Below are 14,928 nucleotides of genomic sequence, written 5' to 3' on the forward strand. Positions count from 1 at the left end.
CACTGGCTAGATTAGAAATTTAGTAACTTAAGGAATTCAAATTATAATACGAAATATCGTGTCCAACTATCTTGGTCGTAATACAAGTTTTCAGAATGCTGAATCCACTAGAACCACAGAGATATGTTTACAAATTATAGACTTGACACTGGCTAGATGGTAAGGGAGGTTAAAAGGCTACTTAGGTCCCTATCCTCTTTTCAGCAGAATCTGAAGGCATCGACATAATTAGGACTAAATTAATCTATAACAACTTCCTTGGTTTCAAGATTGTAGAGTATTTATAGTAGACCAAAGGATAAAATTATTTCATTTAAGAAAGACAGGAAGTAATGAATAATCCAGTATAAATAACCACTATGAGTAAAATCGTACGATTTCTGAAGGAAACTGTCAAATTTACACGTGGCTTTGTTTATATTTTGGATCATTCCATGCGACGTCACATTTCAAAATATCTAACGATGGCTCTGATTGGTTGGAATATCGGTAACACCTCTTTGATTGACAGGATTATCGATTGGGTAATTTGGGATTATCCATTTTCTTTTCATTAATGGGTTACCTTTGGGTCACTTTGAGCCTTAGAAAATACGGAAAAATTTGTCGTAGGTCAGGTTTTTATGTTTATTCGATGTTAATGCGTCACAATTTTTTTTTTAAGTACGCATAACAAAGTGTCTTGTATAATCAAGTCTATAATCTTTGTAAACGTTAAATATAATCAAGACTACGGAATCTCGGTTAACCAATCAAATTACATGTAAGAAATATTTACGGTCACGCCATTTGTTGTTAAAATATTGAATGATGTCAAAATATAACAGAAAATCATAAAATCTTCGTTCTGGAAAGGTGAATAGAACGCAAACTTATAATTAAAGGAGGAGATTTTATCAGGGAACAAGAAGGCACATATTTCGGAGTGGTTGATTTAAGGCTAAGCCTAACAACAGAATTTTGGTGAGTGCTTTATTTTTCTGGAAACGTCTGCAACATTTTCATCTGCATCATCTTCATAAATCAATATCTCCACTGACTTTGATTTTTACTGCCTTATTTGAGTTTTATAGCTTCAAGGTGCATAGGCATAGTTATTGAAACTCAAACTCAACTTAGTTAACACTTTGCTGCTTCTCACAGAGCATAAATTTTAGATATTTATCCTACTTTCTTGCTCAACAAACAGAAAGTCGATGGCTCAGACAGTTGGCTTGAGGCCCAAGACCTTTTCAAACTTGAATTTTATCATGTTTTTGTTACTTTTTCGATTTTTTGGATAATGTAAACATAGTGAAAATGTACAAGGAAATGTCTGAATGTCTTTTGACAGATCAAATGTTGTCTAACCTACCCTACCTACAGAAAAAACTTTATTAGGTCTTTTGTTTATTTTTGTGGTTTGACCTACTCACCCAAATAACCACTTTATCTTTATAGTTTATAGGCTATTATAGTATTTGGTGCATTATTATACAAAAAATATCTCTTTAATTGAAAAAGATTTTTATTAAATTAATGAGTGATTTCTGACTTTTATGAAATTACATCAGATTGGATTTAGATTTTCTTTTTGTGTGTCTTTAGTGGTTTGCTGAAAATAAATTTGATGGTTTTCCACCATTTTTCTTCCTTGAAATCTGAATAATTAACAATTTTACAAGTTTCAGTTTTATTGTTCTGTAAGCTTATCAAATGATACACAAAATTTTCAACATGGTACATTATGAAGTACAATTTAGTAGAGTTAGGTTGATGTTAAAACCATGCTTTTATTGAAAATTTGAAGGTTTCAAATTAATGTTTTAACTGAGTTGACAGTATTGACACAATGATAAAGTATAAAGTGAATTTTAAAATGAAATTTATTGATTTCCATGCTCCTTTGTTTAATTAAGGAAGTCAAACCGAGGAAATTTTTTATAGTTGATCTCAGTGCATTGTTTATGTGTATATTGGTTATGGCCTTATGATCATATTATCAGGGTTTGGCTTCAGTCAGTATGTACTAATAGACACTACACTGGTCTCACCCTTGATATTAAGTTTAGTTATCAAGCCAAGACCAATAGCTCAACATTTATTTGTTCTACTCTTTACTAGTTTGTATGTAGGATATCTTCATTAATTAGGAATTTGAAAATAAGAAGTAGTATATAACTGTTAATATATGGTTTTTAATGAATTGCCAGTCTGTCTGTAGGATATGATTGATAGAATCCATCTTTGAGTGTTTACATGGAAGTTAATTTTGATTTTATATTTAAACAAATAACAGCATTGATTTAAAATAGGGCTAAGGACCTTTCTTTCAGATTTTGAATATTGTAATTTAATTTCAGCCCAAGATGGCGTTGAGAGTTCCTATTAAAACCTGTTCAACAAGACATCTAACTGGTTCTGTTCAACCACAGCAGACCGTCTGGAGGAGTGCTTCACCAAATAGAAAAATAAACCCTATAACATCAGCTTGTGAAATGGGTACATACCAACAAACATTCCACTGTTCTTCTACTAGTAAGAAAGATGGAAATGAAAATGAGGATAAAAAGAAAAAGTCTACCCTAGAAACTATAAAAGAACAGTTGATTGCTGTGAAGAATATGCGAGATAATAAATATGTGTCAAGCATAGTGAACAATGTTTCTTATGTTGCAACTGCAATACCTCGTGGCATTGCCACAGACTTTCAAAAATATATTCCATTTGTGAAAGATTTGTCAAATGGAGAACACACTAAACTACCTACACCTGTAACACAGAAGAAAGTCATTGTGGTACGGGATCCAGTCCATCATAATAGAGAACAACATACATTTGAAGAGGCCATGAATTTCGAATATCTACCTCCCTCTGAAACTCACCAGTATATGAAACCTACCGATGTCACAACACAAAGTGTACAAAATGTCATAGAAACTCAAAAAGAAGGCAATCTCCTTCAAAATATATGGGCAAGAGCTCCTTTTAGAAGTTCAAAACCTAAGCCAAATAAACAGATCACAAAGCCTCTCATTCAGAAAGATTTTATATCTCGTGCTGTGATTGATAGTCGAACACGTGCCCTGGTTCACAGTATTCATGCTGCTAAGTCAATCAGCTCTAAAATTACACGAACTGAAGAGTTCTGTAATCATCTTTTACAACATCATAATTCTAGAGTTATAGCTTATAAGGTGGGTATCTTAGTTTATTGTAATATTGAAGTAAGCTAATGCTTGTATGGTTAGTAAACATTAAGTTGTTGCTTGTTACACTAGTCACTAGTAGGTATGACAAACATTGAACTATGGACATTTGCTCAGTATAAGTAACAGATGTTGTTGTACATGCAAGTTTTGTTATCAGTTTGTGTGGATATTGATAATTAAAGCTGTTAATGTAATAAACAATCAGCTGTTAATTAAACAATTATATCATACAGTTCAATTAGGTCTTTTTGAAATAATCAATAAGTGCAATCTGGAATATAAATAATGATAATATTTTGATAATATAACTTCAGTGGCTAGAAATACACCTCCTAAAATCAAGAAATTTATGAATGTATAAATTTGTTGTAATTGATGTTTTGTTTTTGAAAACAGTTTACCTCTACCTGTACAACAGCTTTCCCAACAATAATGAAATTTGTTTATTCATCCTTATATTTCTTACAGGAGAAAGTGGTACCAGATCTAATTGCATTTAGGAAATCATCAGATCAAACATTACGAGGAATGGCAAATGAAGCTCTGGCATTGATTGGTTATGTTCCACCATTAAAAAGTCGTGGTATCAGAATATTGTCTATAGATGGTGGGGGAACCAGGTAAAAACTCTTTTTACATCACAAATTCTTCTTATTTACAGTCATATTTTTTGAAAACATGAAGATGCCTTTTTGGCTTCTTTTATATTCACACTCACGATACATTTATCTGATGCTGATGTCACTCTTCACCAGGGTTTCACATTGTCAACTCATCAGAACATTCAGAGAGTCCACATAGATTATAATGCTTATTTTGGTAAATATATTTGTATTTTAGGGGACTGATTCCTTTAGAAATTATTCGTCAACTTCAAGCTCTATGTCCTGATGGTAATATACTAGATAAGTTTGACTATATTTGTGGTGTGAGTACAGGAGCATTGGTAGCAGGACTGATATTTCTTGAGAAGAAGTCTGTAGATGTTGCAGAATCCTTGTATAAAGAGTTTAGTATCCAGACCTTCTCCAGGAACCGTATTGCTGGTGCTAGAGATCTGTTCTGGAACCATTCCTGGTATGAAACAAAAGTCTGGGAGGAGATTTTGAAGTAAGTATACAATTTCCCTGCAAATGGTTAATTTAATTAAAGAAGTATCTTGAAATCATTTGAAAACTAAACATACATAATCTTGTTTTACAAATTCATCCTATGTTGCCTCTTTAATATGTTGATATGATTATATTTTGATAGGAATCAGATTGGTAATAAATGTTTTATAGAATATTCTCGAGATCCTAATTGCCCTAAGGTATGTATTTACACTAAATATGCTTTATATCTATTTAATCCTTTATTGTTTGTAATTATAATTCATCATTTGATAAGCTGTCTTGGAAGTGAGAGACAGAGTCCAAAGAAACTCTCAGCTTACTTATGTTATGTCTTTCTACTATTTACTTGGCTACGTGGAACAATTGATGGTGGTGGGTGGATTTTAATCTCTTGGTCTGATGACCTTCAATTAACTAAGCTTTGGGTTTAAAAGAGATTTGGCTTTAGCCAAGTAATAGAAAGGATCCTTGTGAACCTCAGTTGTTTTAGTTGAATTTCAATTTGATACATGTATATCATCATCTGAAAATTTATGGATAGAATTATTTTGAATCGCAAGTTTACATTTATGATACAGTTAAGTTAATTTTCTTTTTTTAGTTTTCTGCAATTTCAACATTAATGAATGTAACAAAACTGAGAAATTTTTTGTTTCGTAATTATAACCTGCCCCCTGGTGTTTATTCTAACTATCCTGGTAGTGCCAATAATAAAATCTGGGAAGGAATTCGAGCCTCATCAGCAGCACCTATGTATTTCCAACATTTTGAACTGGGTGATTATATACACAATGTAAGTATATTTTTAAGTTTTTCAATTGTAGTTTGAAAAAAGATGTTTCATTTAATAGCAATTTTGAGGAAATCTAACTTTAAGAAATTTTTGTAAAATTGATCCAACTTTCTTTGAAAAATTGAAAACATGAAAAGAAAGAAACAACCATTGTTTAAAAGTATAACAACTTAGGGTCTTGGCATTTGGTTTTCTGTATTATTCATACTACCCACTTACAGCTGGAATTATGAGGATGAGGAAAGATGGCTTATTCAATGCCACAAGACCTACATGTGCCAAGATTAGAACCCACAACCACCATTTGTTTAAAGTAACAAAGTAAATGATGCTATGTAAAGTTTCCAATGCTCTAACTTAGTGAGCTACAGACCCCCTTAACTTGTCCATTAGCCAGTAGATTGTGACATAAAAGTATCAACCATTTTGACCCCAACAAGCTACATTTCTAAAATGTCTGTTATTTATTACAGGATGGTGGTTTACTGACCAACAATCCAACCTTTGTAGCAATAGATGAAAGTAAATTATTGTGGCCTGATGAGCAGATTCAGTGTGTTATCTCCCTTGGTACAGGGCGTTATGAGCCTAATTATGAATTCAGTCCAAAGATCTCACTAACAGAGAAGGCTTATAAAGTCTTAGAGAGTGCCACAGATACTGAGGGTATGTTTTTGATATTTGATCTTTTTACATAGTTGTACATATTATGTGTAACAAAGATAGCATCAATTTGCACCATACTTATTTCAATTGTGATTCCTGCAATTCCAATAAAACTAAGTGTTTGATGACGTTACTAACAACAAAATAATATGCTTGTATCACATAAGGCCTTTTGCGATTGGTGATGTCAACATTGAGTTTTAGTGGAATCGCAGGAACTACAGATGCTATCAGTGTCCCGTATACACACAAAAATTAAAAAAAACTCTTTTACAATCCCTTTAATCATTGAGCTATCATAATAGTTAATTATCCTAGGATGACCAGTTGGAAGAAAATTTCTTTCGAACTTAAAGATGTTATCCTTAGATGAAATTCAGATGTTTTTTCAATCTTGTTTTAAACTCTTTGCTTGTTGTTTTTTTTCAGCTGTACACAGACAGTGTCAAACCTTACTACCTCCACAAACCTACTTTCGTTTTAATCCTTACATGTCAGAAGATTTACAGTTGAACGAAATCAGACCAGAGAAAATTGATATCATGGAGAAAGATGCTAAGATGTATTTACGTAAGAATCGTAAAAAGATGGATTATGCTATCAGTAGACTGTATGAAACAAGAGGTTTACGTCAAAAGGGAAAAGATCTGCTGTATGGCAAAAATCTGTTTCCTTAGTTCTCTAGTGTTGTATTAATGGTTCTGACACCAACAAGATACTGAAAATAGAAAATCTGGTATTGAAATAATTGTCTAGTTAGGCATGGAATTATGAAATATTTATTCTTATGCGAAGGTAACTGATCTGTTTTTTGGAAAAAAAATTCCATAGTTCTAAGTATTTTTTGTGTTGAATGATAGAAAGAAAAATCTTTTGAAGAAGAATATGTGTTATTGACTTGAATTTTCCCAAATTGACATTGTAGGTGCTCAAAAATTTCAAATTAATTTTTGTTGTGTTTCGAAAAGTCTGTATGGCAACCAAACTTGTATGTAGAAGATTTTCAGGTGTCAAGTTTTAATCTGAATGATTTTTGAGATTATTCTACTCATTTTCTTGCCATGTCTTTCCAGTAATAGACAGTCAAACTTTTATTCAGGTCCTGATATATAGATATTCAACTGTAGAAATCAGAGATTTTACTTTTTATGAAGTTTTCTGTGATTTAAAGCTGCTATACTATTTCCAAAAAAACGATAGTCAACCATGGTAACCCTGAACACTTGAATGCATTCTGATATTGGCTTCATCAATATTTTCAGAGAACCTGAAACATGCTGTCATGCTGTGTGAGCTTCAGTAACACTGAGTTACCGGTAGGACATGTTTCAGATTCTGTTTTAATATTTCTATATCGCTCATGCATGAAGCACTATTATTACAGTGAAAATATTGTGTTATGGTCTTTACCTATATCTTGTTTGTTTTAAAGATAAATATTAGGGAAGGTATAGCTTTGAAATTTATGTCTGTATATGGAAGAATACCCGGTGAAAATGTTGTTATATTTAGTTGTTTATATTTTGTTATGAATTTCTTATGTTATATTTGTAAATATGATAATCTAAAACTTACATATAGAATATCAATATCCTACATTCGATAGTTAATTTTTGACGGATGTTAGTCAGCTTGAGTTAGTAAAAATCTGTTAAAAACTAGCTATCAGAAGCAGGATAATTCCTAGTAAGTTAAAGATACAGTACATGGTTTTGAGTTTTGAAACATTCTAGACTGTCGAGTCATCTTTTATTTTTCATCAGTATTATGCAAAATGGTGATCATTTCCAAAGTTAATTGGCATTATTATGATGCAAAATGCTGCATAGTTTCTGATATGATTAAACCACACATGGGTGCATTATTAGGCATACACAATTGCAATTTTCCAATGAAGCACAATTTTGAAAGCATTATTATTTGTTTTAGAAATTATTTGATGCAATTGTTAAGATGCAAATTTAGTTTTATCTTACTGATATTTTGAGTTTTTCTCTTTACTTTAAGTGCTATTTTATTCTTTTTTACATCGATTTTCCCTTTTTTGTGAGTGAATTGGTTTTCAATTTCAAATTATAGCAATATTCCTTTTTTTTGTATAGTCTTATGTGCGAGGTTATAATTACATGTACATGTGTTTTTATTGCATACTTATCTTGATCCTTATGTAATAAACAACAGTGATCCCAGACTTTCTCTATTTCGAGGAATTTTTATGGCCCTTGGTTCGCTTGTATTTTCAAATAAAAACACTAAAACTTTGGTTTTAGGGGTGAAAAGATTAAAGTGGTTAAATTTCCCCTCTAAACCTGACATCAGAGCCTCTTTTGACCTGAGCTGAAATTTTGCCTTTCCTCTATTTATTTTCCAAGTTCCTTACTGGGATCACTATTCAATCAAATAGAAATTTTCTCACTTTTAAAATGATGCATCATATATTACACTAAGAAGTTTCATCTCTAAGAGCTTGCTAGCTGTTGAGAAAGTCTTTCGTTTGACCTTAAGCCAGTACTGAAATTTGTGTAACTGGTCACAAGCTATGGTCATCTGTGCAATAATGCCTACATGTATGTGAGCATCAGTTGATTAGGTTGTATACTTCTTTGTCTATTATATATTCTGTAGATTTTATAGTCTACCATTTATTCCACATCAAAATGTCTGTATACTGATATTTTCTTTTAAAATATATTATGTGAAACTGGTATTCATGTTAATTTCAGTTTTGATATACTAACATGAAAACTTGAGCGTGATGTGGAGGTGGGCTTGAGGTATCTGAATCAAGGGGTTCTTGGGAAATTAAAAGACAAAAACAAGCTTCCACTTGGCATCAAATCTCCCATCTGATCTCCCGTTAAGGTATGAGTTCTTCTAGAAGAGAAGAGGATATTATGCTCTTCCTGATCCAGCCAGTCTTTTATACATATACTACCTCTTCCGTCTGTCTGCTAGTACTGGATTTATGTCGCCAAGGTTATACTGGTAATTATCCTGTTAAGTGAGTTTAATACAAATTATAATTTCATATACTTTAGGCAAATATTTTCAATTCTGAATTTTAAATCTATCAGGACAACCTTACGCCTCATTTTAACTTGGATTGCTCGACGGTCTTGATTGGTGCAGTGGAATAAATATAATAATTATACATTTAAAATGTGTGAAAAAATAAGTCAATTTTATTGAAAATATTTAATCTCTGTATAGAATTTGATAATAAATCACAAATATAATTAGATATAATAAAGAGTAAATATATCAAGAAAGAAAGCAATAAAAGGCAAAGTATTGAATATATCTCATCAGAAATAAGTTGTTAGAGTGCAGGCACATGAACAGTATTGGTTGTTGATTTTTGTCGACGACTTGAGTCTTGTCAATAGTTTCTCAGACCAGCTGCAGGCATACCAGTTAGTGGTTTTCACAATAACCACATGCAGATCATGCAATTGAAATGAATCTGATTGGATGATGACAACTATCAAGCTTATAAATCGTGTGAGATTTTCCTGAAGATTCGAGTCAGAGAAAAAAATGGACGACCAAGACTGTTTGTCTACCAACACAATAACCAAAGTTGGTTGAAAGATATTCATGCAAATCTGATAAAAAATAACCACAGAAGATACCTTGATCACTAGAAAACAGACATAATGTGTTCATGCTTTGACTGACTGACAATTGCAATCACAGAGAGAGCCATTTTTTAAACTAAAAGAAACAAATATCCTCCATTCATTAAGTATATCTATGGTACAGAGAGAGAGTATTATACTATTCACCATCCATTTTCAAACAAAAATTCAACAAATTATAAATGATAAAAGAATACATAGCTGAAAGCAATAATATGACACTTTCAAGTGGGAATATATTTGAAATTCAATGAGGCAATACCAGATATAAAGGCAAAGAGTAATATAATAATACAATATGGCACAGTAAAAATATAATACTGAGATTTTTAACAATTGAGCAACAAATAAAATATGACCAGATCATCATTGAATGAAATAATATAAATCAATTTAGGCTAAATTAAAGATATAACAATGAAAATCTGCTCAATAAGCACTTTTGATTATAAAATTATTAATATTCCATAATGGCACTGGCAGACATAAAATAGTGTGAGCTTCAAACATAAATGCATTGAATAGTGTTTTAAAAACACTGTTTTTAATATTTAACTTGAATTTCTAAATTAATATTCATGAGGTTTCTTAAGATTTTAAAATTATTTTGAAAAGTTAATGTTGTATTGTGGCTTTTGGATATGCTCCCCCTTTTGGAATGCCTGTTGCCACTCCACAATGTTCAGAGTCCTACTATTAGCTATTCATTATGATATTTAATTATTATTATTATTTTAGTATTTGTCTGATCTAATCTTGAATCATCAATAAAATTGCATATGATTGCTGGACCTATAGAGCTCAACTATTTCAGGCATTGTTTCATGTTAATGTTCCAAATTTAATATTAGTATCAACCCTAAGCCAGACAGCTCTGTCATAGTGCGCTTGATTGTTTTCTTTAGCTGCAATTAGGTGTCATGGGTTCATGGGAGACTTAATTATCTTCAGTTTGCATGTCAAGTGAAGGTTTCTATCGAATGTGATTGAGTTAAAGCAGAAGGTTGGCATCTTATACCTTATAAACCATATATATACATTCCTTGCAGCCATGTTTCCCCGTGTTCAACTCTCTAAATAGTGAGGCTAACACAGGAGCTTCTAAGTAAGTCAAATATTACGTCCTGTAATGACTTGAGGACCTCCAGTCAGGACAGACCTTCAAGATTCAATCTATGGTTTCAAACACCAATGTCAGCTATCACTCCTATCTTAAAACAAATTTCTAAAATATTAAATTCACTGGAGTTGACCTCACATCACCTATTTGCTAGAAGTTAGTATTAGGGGATCAAAGCTGACATTTGTCTGACTCGCAGAAGCATAGAAGTTGGTATTAGGGGATCAAAGCTGACATCGGTCTGACTCTCAGAAGCATTGGAGGATTGGCACCCATGCCACCTAATCGCCTAGCAAACAACAATCCAACTAGCTACCGACTGAGCTATACCACTGCCACAAAAAGACAGTGGCCTCATTAGAAGTTGGTGTTTACAGGAATAAAGAACACTAACATGAAACATAGCCTTAATGATTTAGCAGTTATTTGGGTATATAATATTTGGCTGGAACAAATGGCATTTTAGCCACTACTCCATCAATTTTCTTATTACGTACATCAAATACAACTTTGGTTCCATTTTTACCGTAAGGAGTATCTATATATCCCATGGCTACGTTTGTTTTTAAGGTGGGTGAGGGAATTCCACTGGTAATTTTTCCTATTTTCTTCTTTCCACTTTCATCAAAGATAATAGTTCCTCCTGGAATGTTAAAACTACAACTTATACCTTGACATCATGAGGCACTGTTTTTGTATCATTGGAGGTTGTAAATGCAGTGATTTAATTAGATTGTATGCTAGCTTTCTCAGTCAATATATAGCCCTAGAGTACATGTACAGCTGTTAACAGTCTTTCTGTCTAGGTCTGATTGGCTGAATTTGTTAAAATCTAATCAAATCACTACATTTACAAACTTCACTGATACAGGAGAAGTGCCAAAGGATGTTTTGGGGCAAAATTTCACTATTTTCTCTTATCCAGTAGTAGAGAAAAATTACACAGTATTCTTGAGAGCTTGGTCAATCACGAAACTACACACAAATCTGGCACACAAATTTGACTTCAGACTGGTCCTGGTTGACATCTGATTCATGATAAACTTATCAAACTTACCTCTGGCAGGGGGGCCAGCTGAAGTGAATCCTACACGTTTTTTACTCGCTTTATTTTTAAGCTGATCCAAAATAAACTTATCACCTGGAAAACCACCTTCCTGTCTTCTTCTTTTACCTATATAATACATAGTGTATAGTTAGTTTCACAAACATTGATATTTGTGATAAGTCTTGAACTGAAAGAGCAAGAGCATGACTGTGTTTAATGTGGTTAACAAATCATAAGCCTTGAGTTTAAACCAGTCTTTTATTTCAAACTGGATACCGCACCATAATGCTTGGGGCACATGAACTGTTTTCGTCGCCAATTTTGCCCAAACCCTGTTGATGAAACTCTTGACAACACTATAATCTGTGACAAAAACCGTTTGTGTGACGTCCTACATTCCTACCTTAACTCAATACTAGCTGAGCTTTTCCAATAGGAAAACAAAATTAACATATACAATCTCAAGACTTTTTCCTGAGAAACAATGGCTAAAATAAGATAAATATATTACCTATGGTCCAAGCTAGAGTTGCTTCTACAGGTGATGTAGTTCTATCAATATCTGATCCATATAAACATAATCCAGCTTCTAATCTTAAACTATCTCTAGCACCTAGACCTATCATTTTAACTTCTGCTTCAGTTGATTTTAATAAAGTTTCTAATAATCCTTCTATACTTTTTATTTCTACAGATATCTACAATGTAAATCATAAAGCTGATCTTTCTAACAGAATCTAATTTCTTTTTAGATTTTTTGTCCTAATTGGGGCAAGGAATTTGGTTGTTTTTAGAATCTTGTTATATTTCATGAAATAAGGAAACTAAACTGATGAAGAAAATGACATGTTGCTTGTTACAGTTTTGACACAACTTCATTATAGATATCATCTTTATTTCATACAAGTCTGCTACTTTTTGTCAAAGCTAAAGAAGTTAACAACACAAAAACAACAATAGTTTACAGAGGTTTCATCATTATTTGCTGAAGATAAAGCTAAGTAAGCATTCACTATACCACAGGGCTGTTGATTTATCTCTATTTGCCAGTCATGTCTGATTTGAGATCCAAAATGATTTTAAGGTATTTGCTATATTTTCTGTATTTTTCATGCATTCTCTCTAATAATTGGTAAAGGATCTTAATATACATGTTGAAATGTCTGACTGGGAACTTCTGAGAAACAACAGCTCTGCTATACCAGTACAACTATTCTTACCTCAACACCATCCTCTCCTGTATAACCACATCTTGTAACACGGCAATCAGGAATACCAAATATCTTAGCTTCTTTATTTGTCATAAATGGTAATGTTTTTAAATCAAAATCTAAACCTGGTTGAAGTATTGATGTCATTTGAGGACCTGAGAAGGTGAAACAAGTAATTTGTAAATTAGAAAGTTTAAGCATTGGCAGAAAAAAAAGAAAAGATTGTTATAGATTGCTGAATTTTTGAAAATGTACTGACTTATTAAAGACACTGGTACAATTGTTTGACTTGCTAGAATGTATTTGAGACATATACGAAAAGTGTCAAATAAATGTCTTATGTTAAAAATAGAACAAGCATATTTTACCTTGAACAGCAATCAAAGCTTTTTCTACAATTTCTAACTTTACATCTAAACCTTCTTTTTGGCACTCCTCTATTCTTTTCTGAAAGTGGAATCAATGTGGAATAGTACAGAGAATAAATAATATGGCAATAACTTGTTAAGTCCAGTAACTTCCAAATTTTGTAATAAATAACTTGTGACTTGTCGAAGTGCCGCTAGTTATTTCTTAACCGTTCTCCATATAACATTCAAATATGAAGCTTTCATTAGCTTATTTTTTATTATAATTAGGTATTGCTTGTCATTATGTGTATTGAGTGTATCTTCAAATAGACAACACTCCTCCTTTTTACTATAGCTAGTACTCATCTGTAGGGCTGGATAAAATGATCAAAATAAGCGATGATCATCGCTAAGATTTATAATTTCAATTATCGATTATCAAATTTCATAATCGCTTATATGTCAAAGTTACATTTTCTCCACCGTACCTGATAACAAGTAATAATCTCTTCCACAAGTTTTCCTTCCTCAGCACATAACTTACCCACAATAAACTATAATAACTGATCAAAGCAAGAATTTACTTCTAAGAATTGGGCCATGTTTTTATTTTAGTATTTTCAGGGTTTTTCAATTGAAATATTTAGATTATTAATTGATTATTGATCGCTAGTCTGTGATAATCAATCTCAATTTGAAAATCAATACCTAGCCCTACACGTCTGCATAAAAAGTATCCTCCCATATCATAATATTCAAAGTTTCATTGGTTTCAAGGAAATTATACTGTAGTGCTCACCAACCTTCATATTTGCATAATCTGTATCCCTACACCCAGCATTTGACACAATATAAAGATATCCTTCCTCCGTGTTATTAACAATCAGATCATCGTTAATTCCACCAGCATCGTTTGTAAACAGAGTTAATGTTCCTTGATTAGAGTTTAATACTTGGATATCACCTACGACCATTGACTCAATAAATTTAACACGATCCTTCCCATCAACCCTTGTTTGTAACATGTGTGAGACATCAAATATCCCGACAGCGTTTCGAACATGATGATGTGAAGCTGATATGCTGTCTTTATACTGTACTGGCATCTCCCAGCCAGCAAATGGCACCATTTTGCCACCCTGAGCCAGGTGAAAATTGTAAAGGCATGTTCTTTTGAGTTCGGACTGAAACAAAAACAAAAATCGGTATATAATTTTTAAGTCTTGAGTTTTTAATGCTGTTTGAGACTATCCATTGTGTGAAGGAAGAAATTCATGGGTATTGCAGACTTCACAATCTTGACAACTTTAGGCCTACTAATGATAGTTTCAAACCGGTCAGTTCTCATAGCACCAATATCACAATGTAATCAAAAAAGTTATAGTCTAACGAACTGTAAACACCTTTCTCTCCTTTCGAGCTTAGATTAACAACATTCAAACTTTTGAAGTTGGCATCTGCTATCTGGTGTAGTCTATAGCTATGAATTAGACATTTTATCATGACACTAAAAAGTAGTCATAACTTTGATCCCCGACGATGATATTTATAAATATTCTCCATATCATACCTGCGATGCATCTGAGTAAAACCTTGCATGCAATTTTGACTGTCTGGCGCATCTGTGAAGAAAAGTTCCACAAGTTGTAAGAAGTTTCAACTGCATGTTGGTGTATTTTTAACAGCTGGCATTAGTGACCTTGACCTTACACAGCAGCCTTGACCTTTGATTTGTTTACAAATCGAAAGTTGTGCTTAAATTCTATCAAATCTGATATTTTCGATGATCTATTGTC

General features: G+C 32.5%; 2 protein-coding genes across 2 annotated transcripts; one reads left to right on the forward strand and one right to left on the reverse strand.

The window, feature by feature from the left end:
• Positions 1-2,870: 2,870 nt before the first annotated feature.
• On the forward strand, positions 2,871-6,777 carry LOTGIDRAFT_223198 (hypothetical protein; the record flags this gene model as incomplete). Its single annotated transcript, XM_009068489.1, has 7 exons — positions 2,871-3,176; positions 3,660-3,811; positions 4,032-4,301; positions 4,446-4,503; positions 4,908-5,099; positions 5,573-5,765; positions 6,195-6,777. 7 exons carry the CDS (start codon positions 2,871-2,873, stop codon positions 6,440-6,442), a joined length of 1,419 nt encoding a protein of 472 aa, XP_009066737.1. The 3' UTR covers positions 6,443-6,777.
• Positions 6,778-10,945: 4,168 nt separating this feature from the next.
• On the reverse strand, positions 10,946-14,319 carry LOTGIDRAFT_134479 (hypothetical protein; the record flags this gene model as incomplete). Its single annotated transcript, XM_009068490.1, has 6 exons — positions 10,946-11,166; positions 11,581-11,697; positions 12,083-12,269; positions 12,792-12,937; positions 13,151-13,229; positions 13,936-14,319. Coding segments are annotated over 6 exons (1,134 nt in total), but the record flags the coding sequence as incomplete, so codon positions are not given.
• Between the last annotated feature and the right edge of the window lie 609 nt (positions 14,320-14,928).

This window comes from Lottia gigantea (genome assembly GCF_000327385.1).
Source record: "Lottia gigantea unplaced genomic scaffold LOTGIsca_90, whole genome shotgun sequence".
Lineage (NCBI taxonomy): Eukaryota > Metazoa > Mollusca > Gastropoda > Lottiidae > Lottia > Lottia gigantea.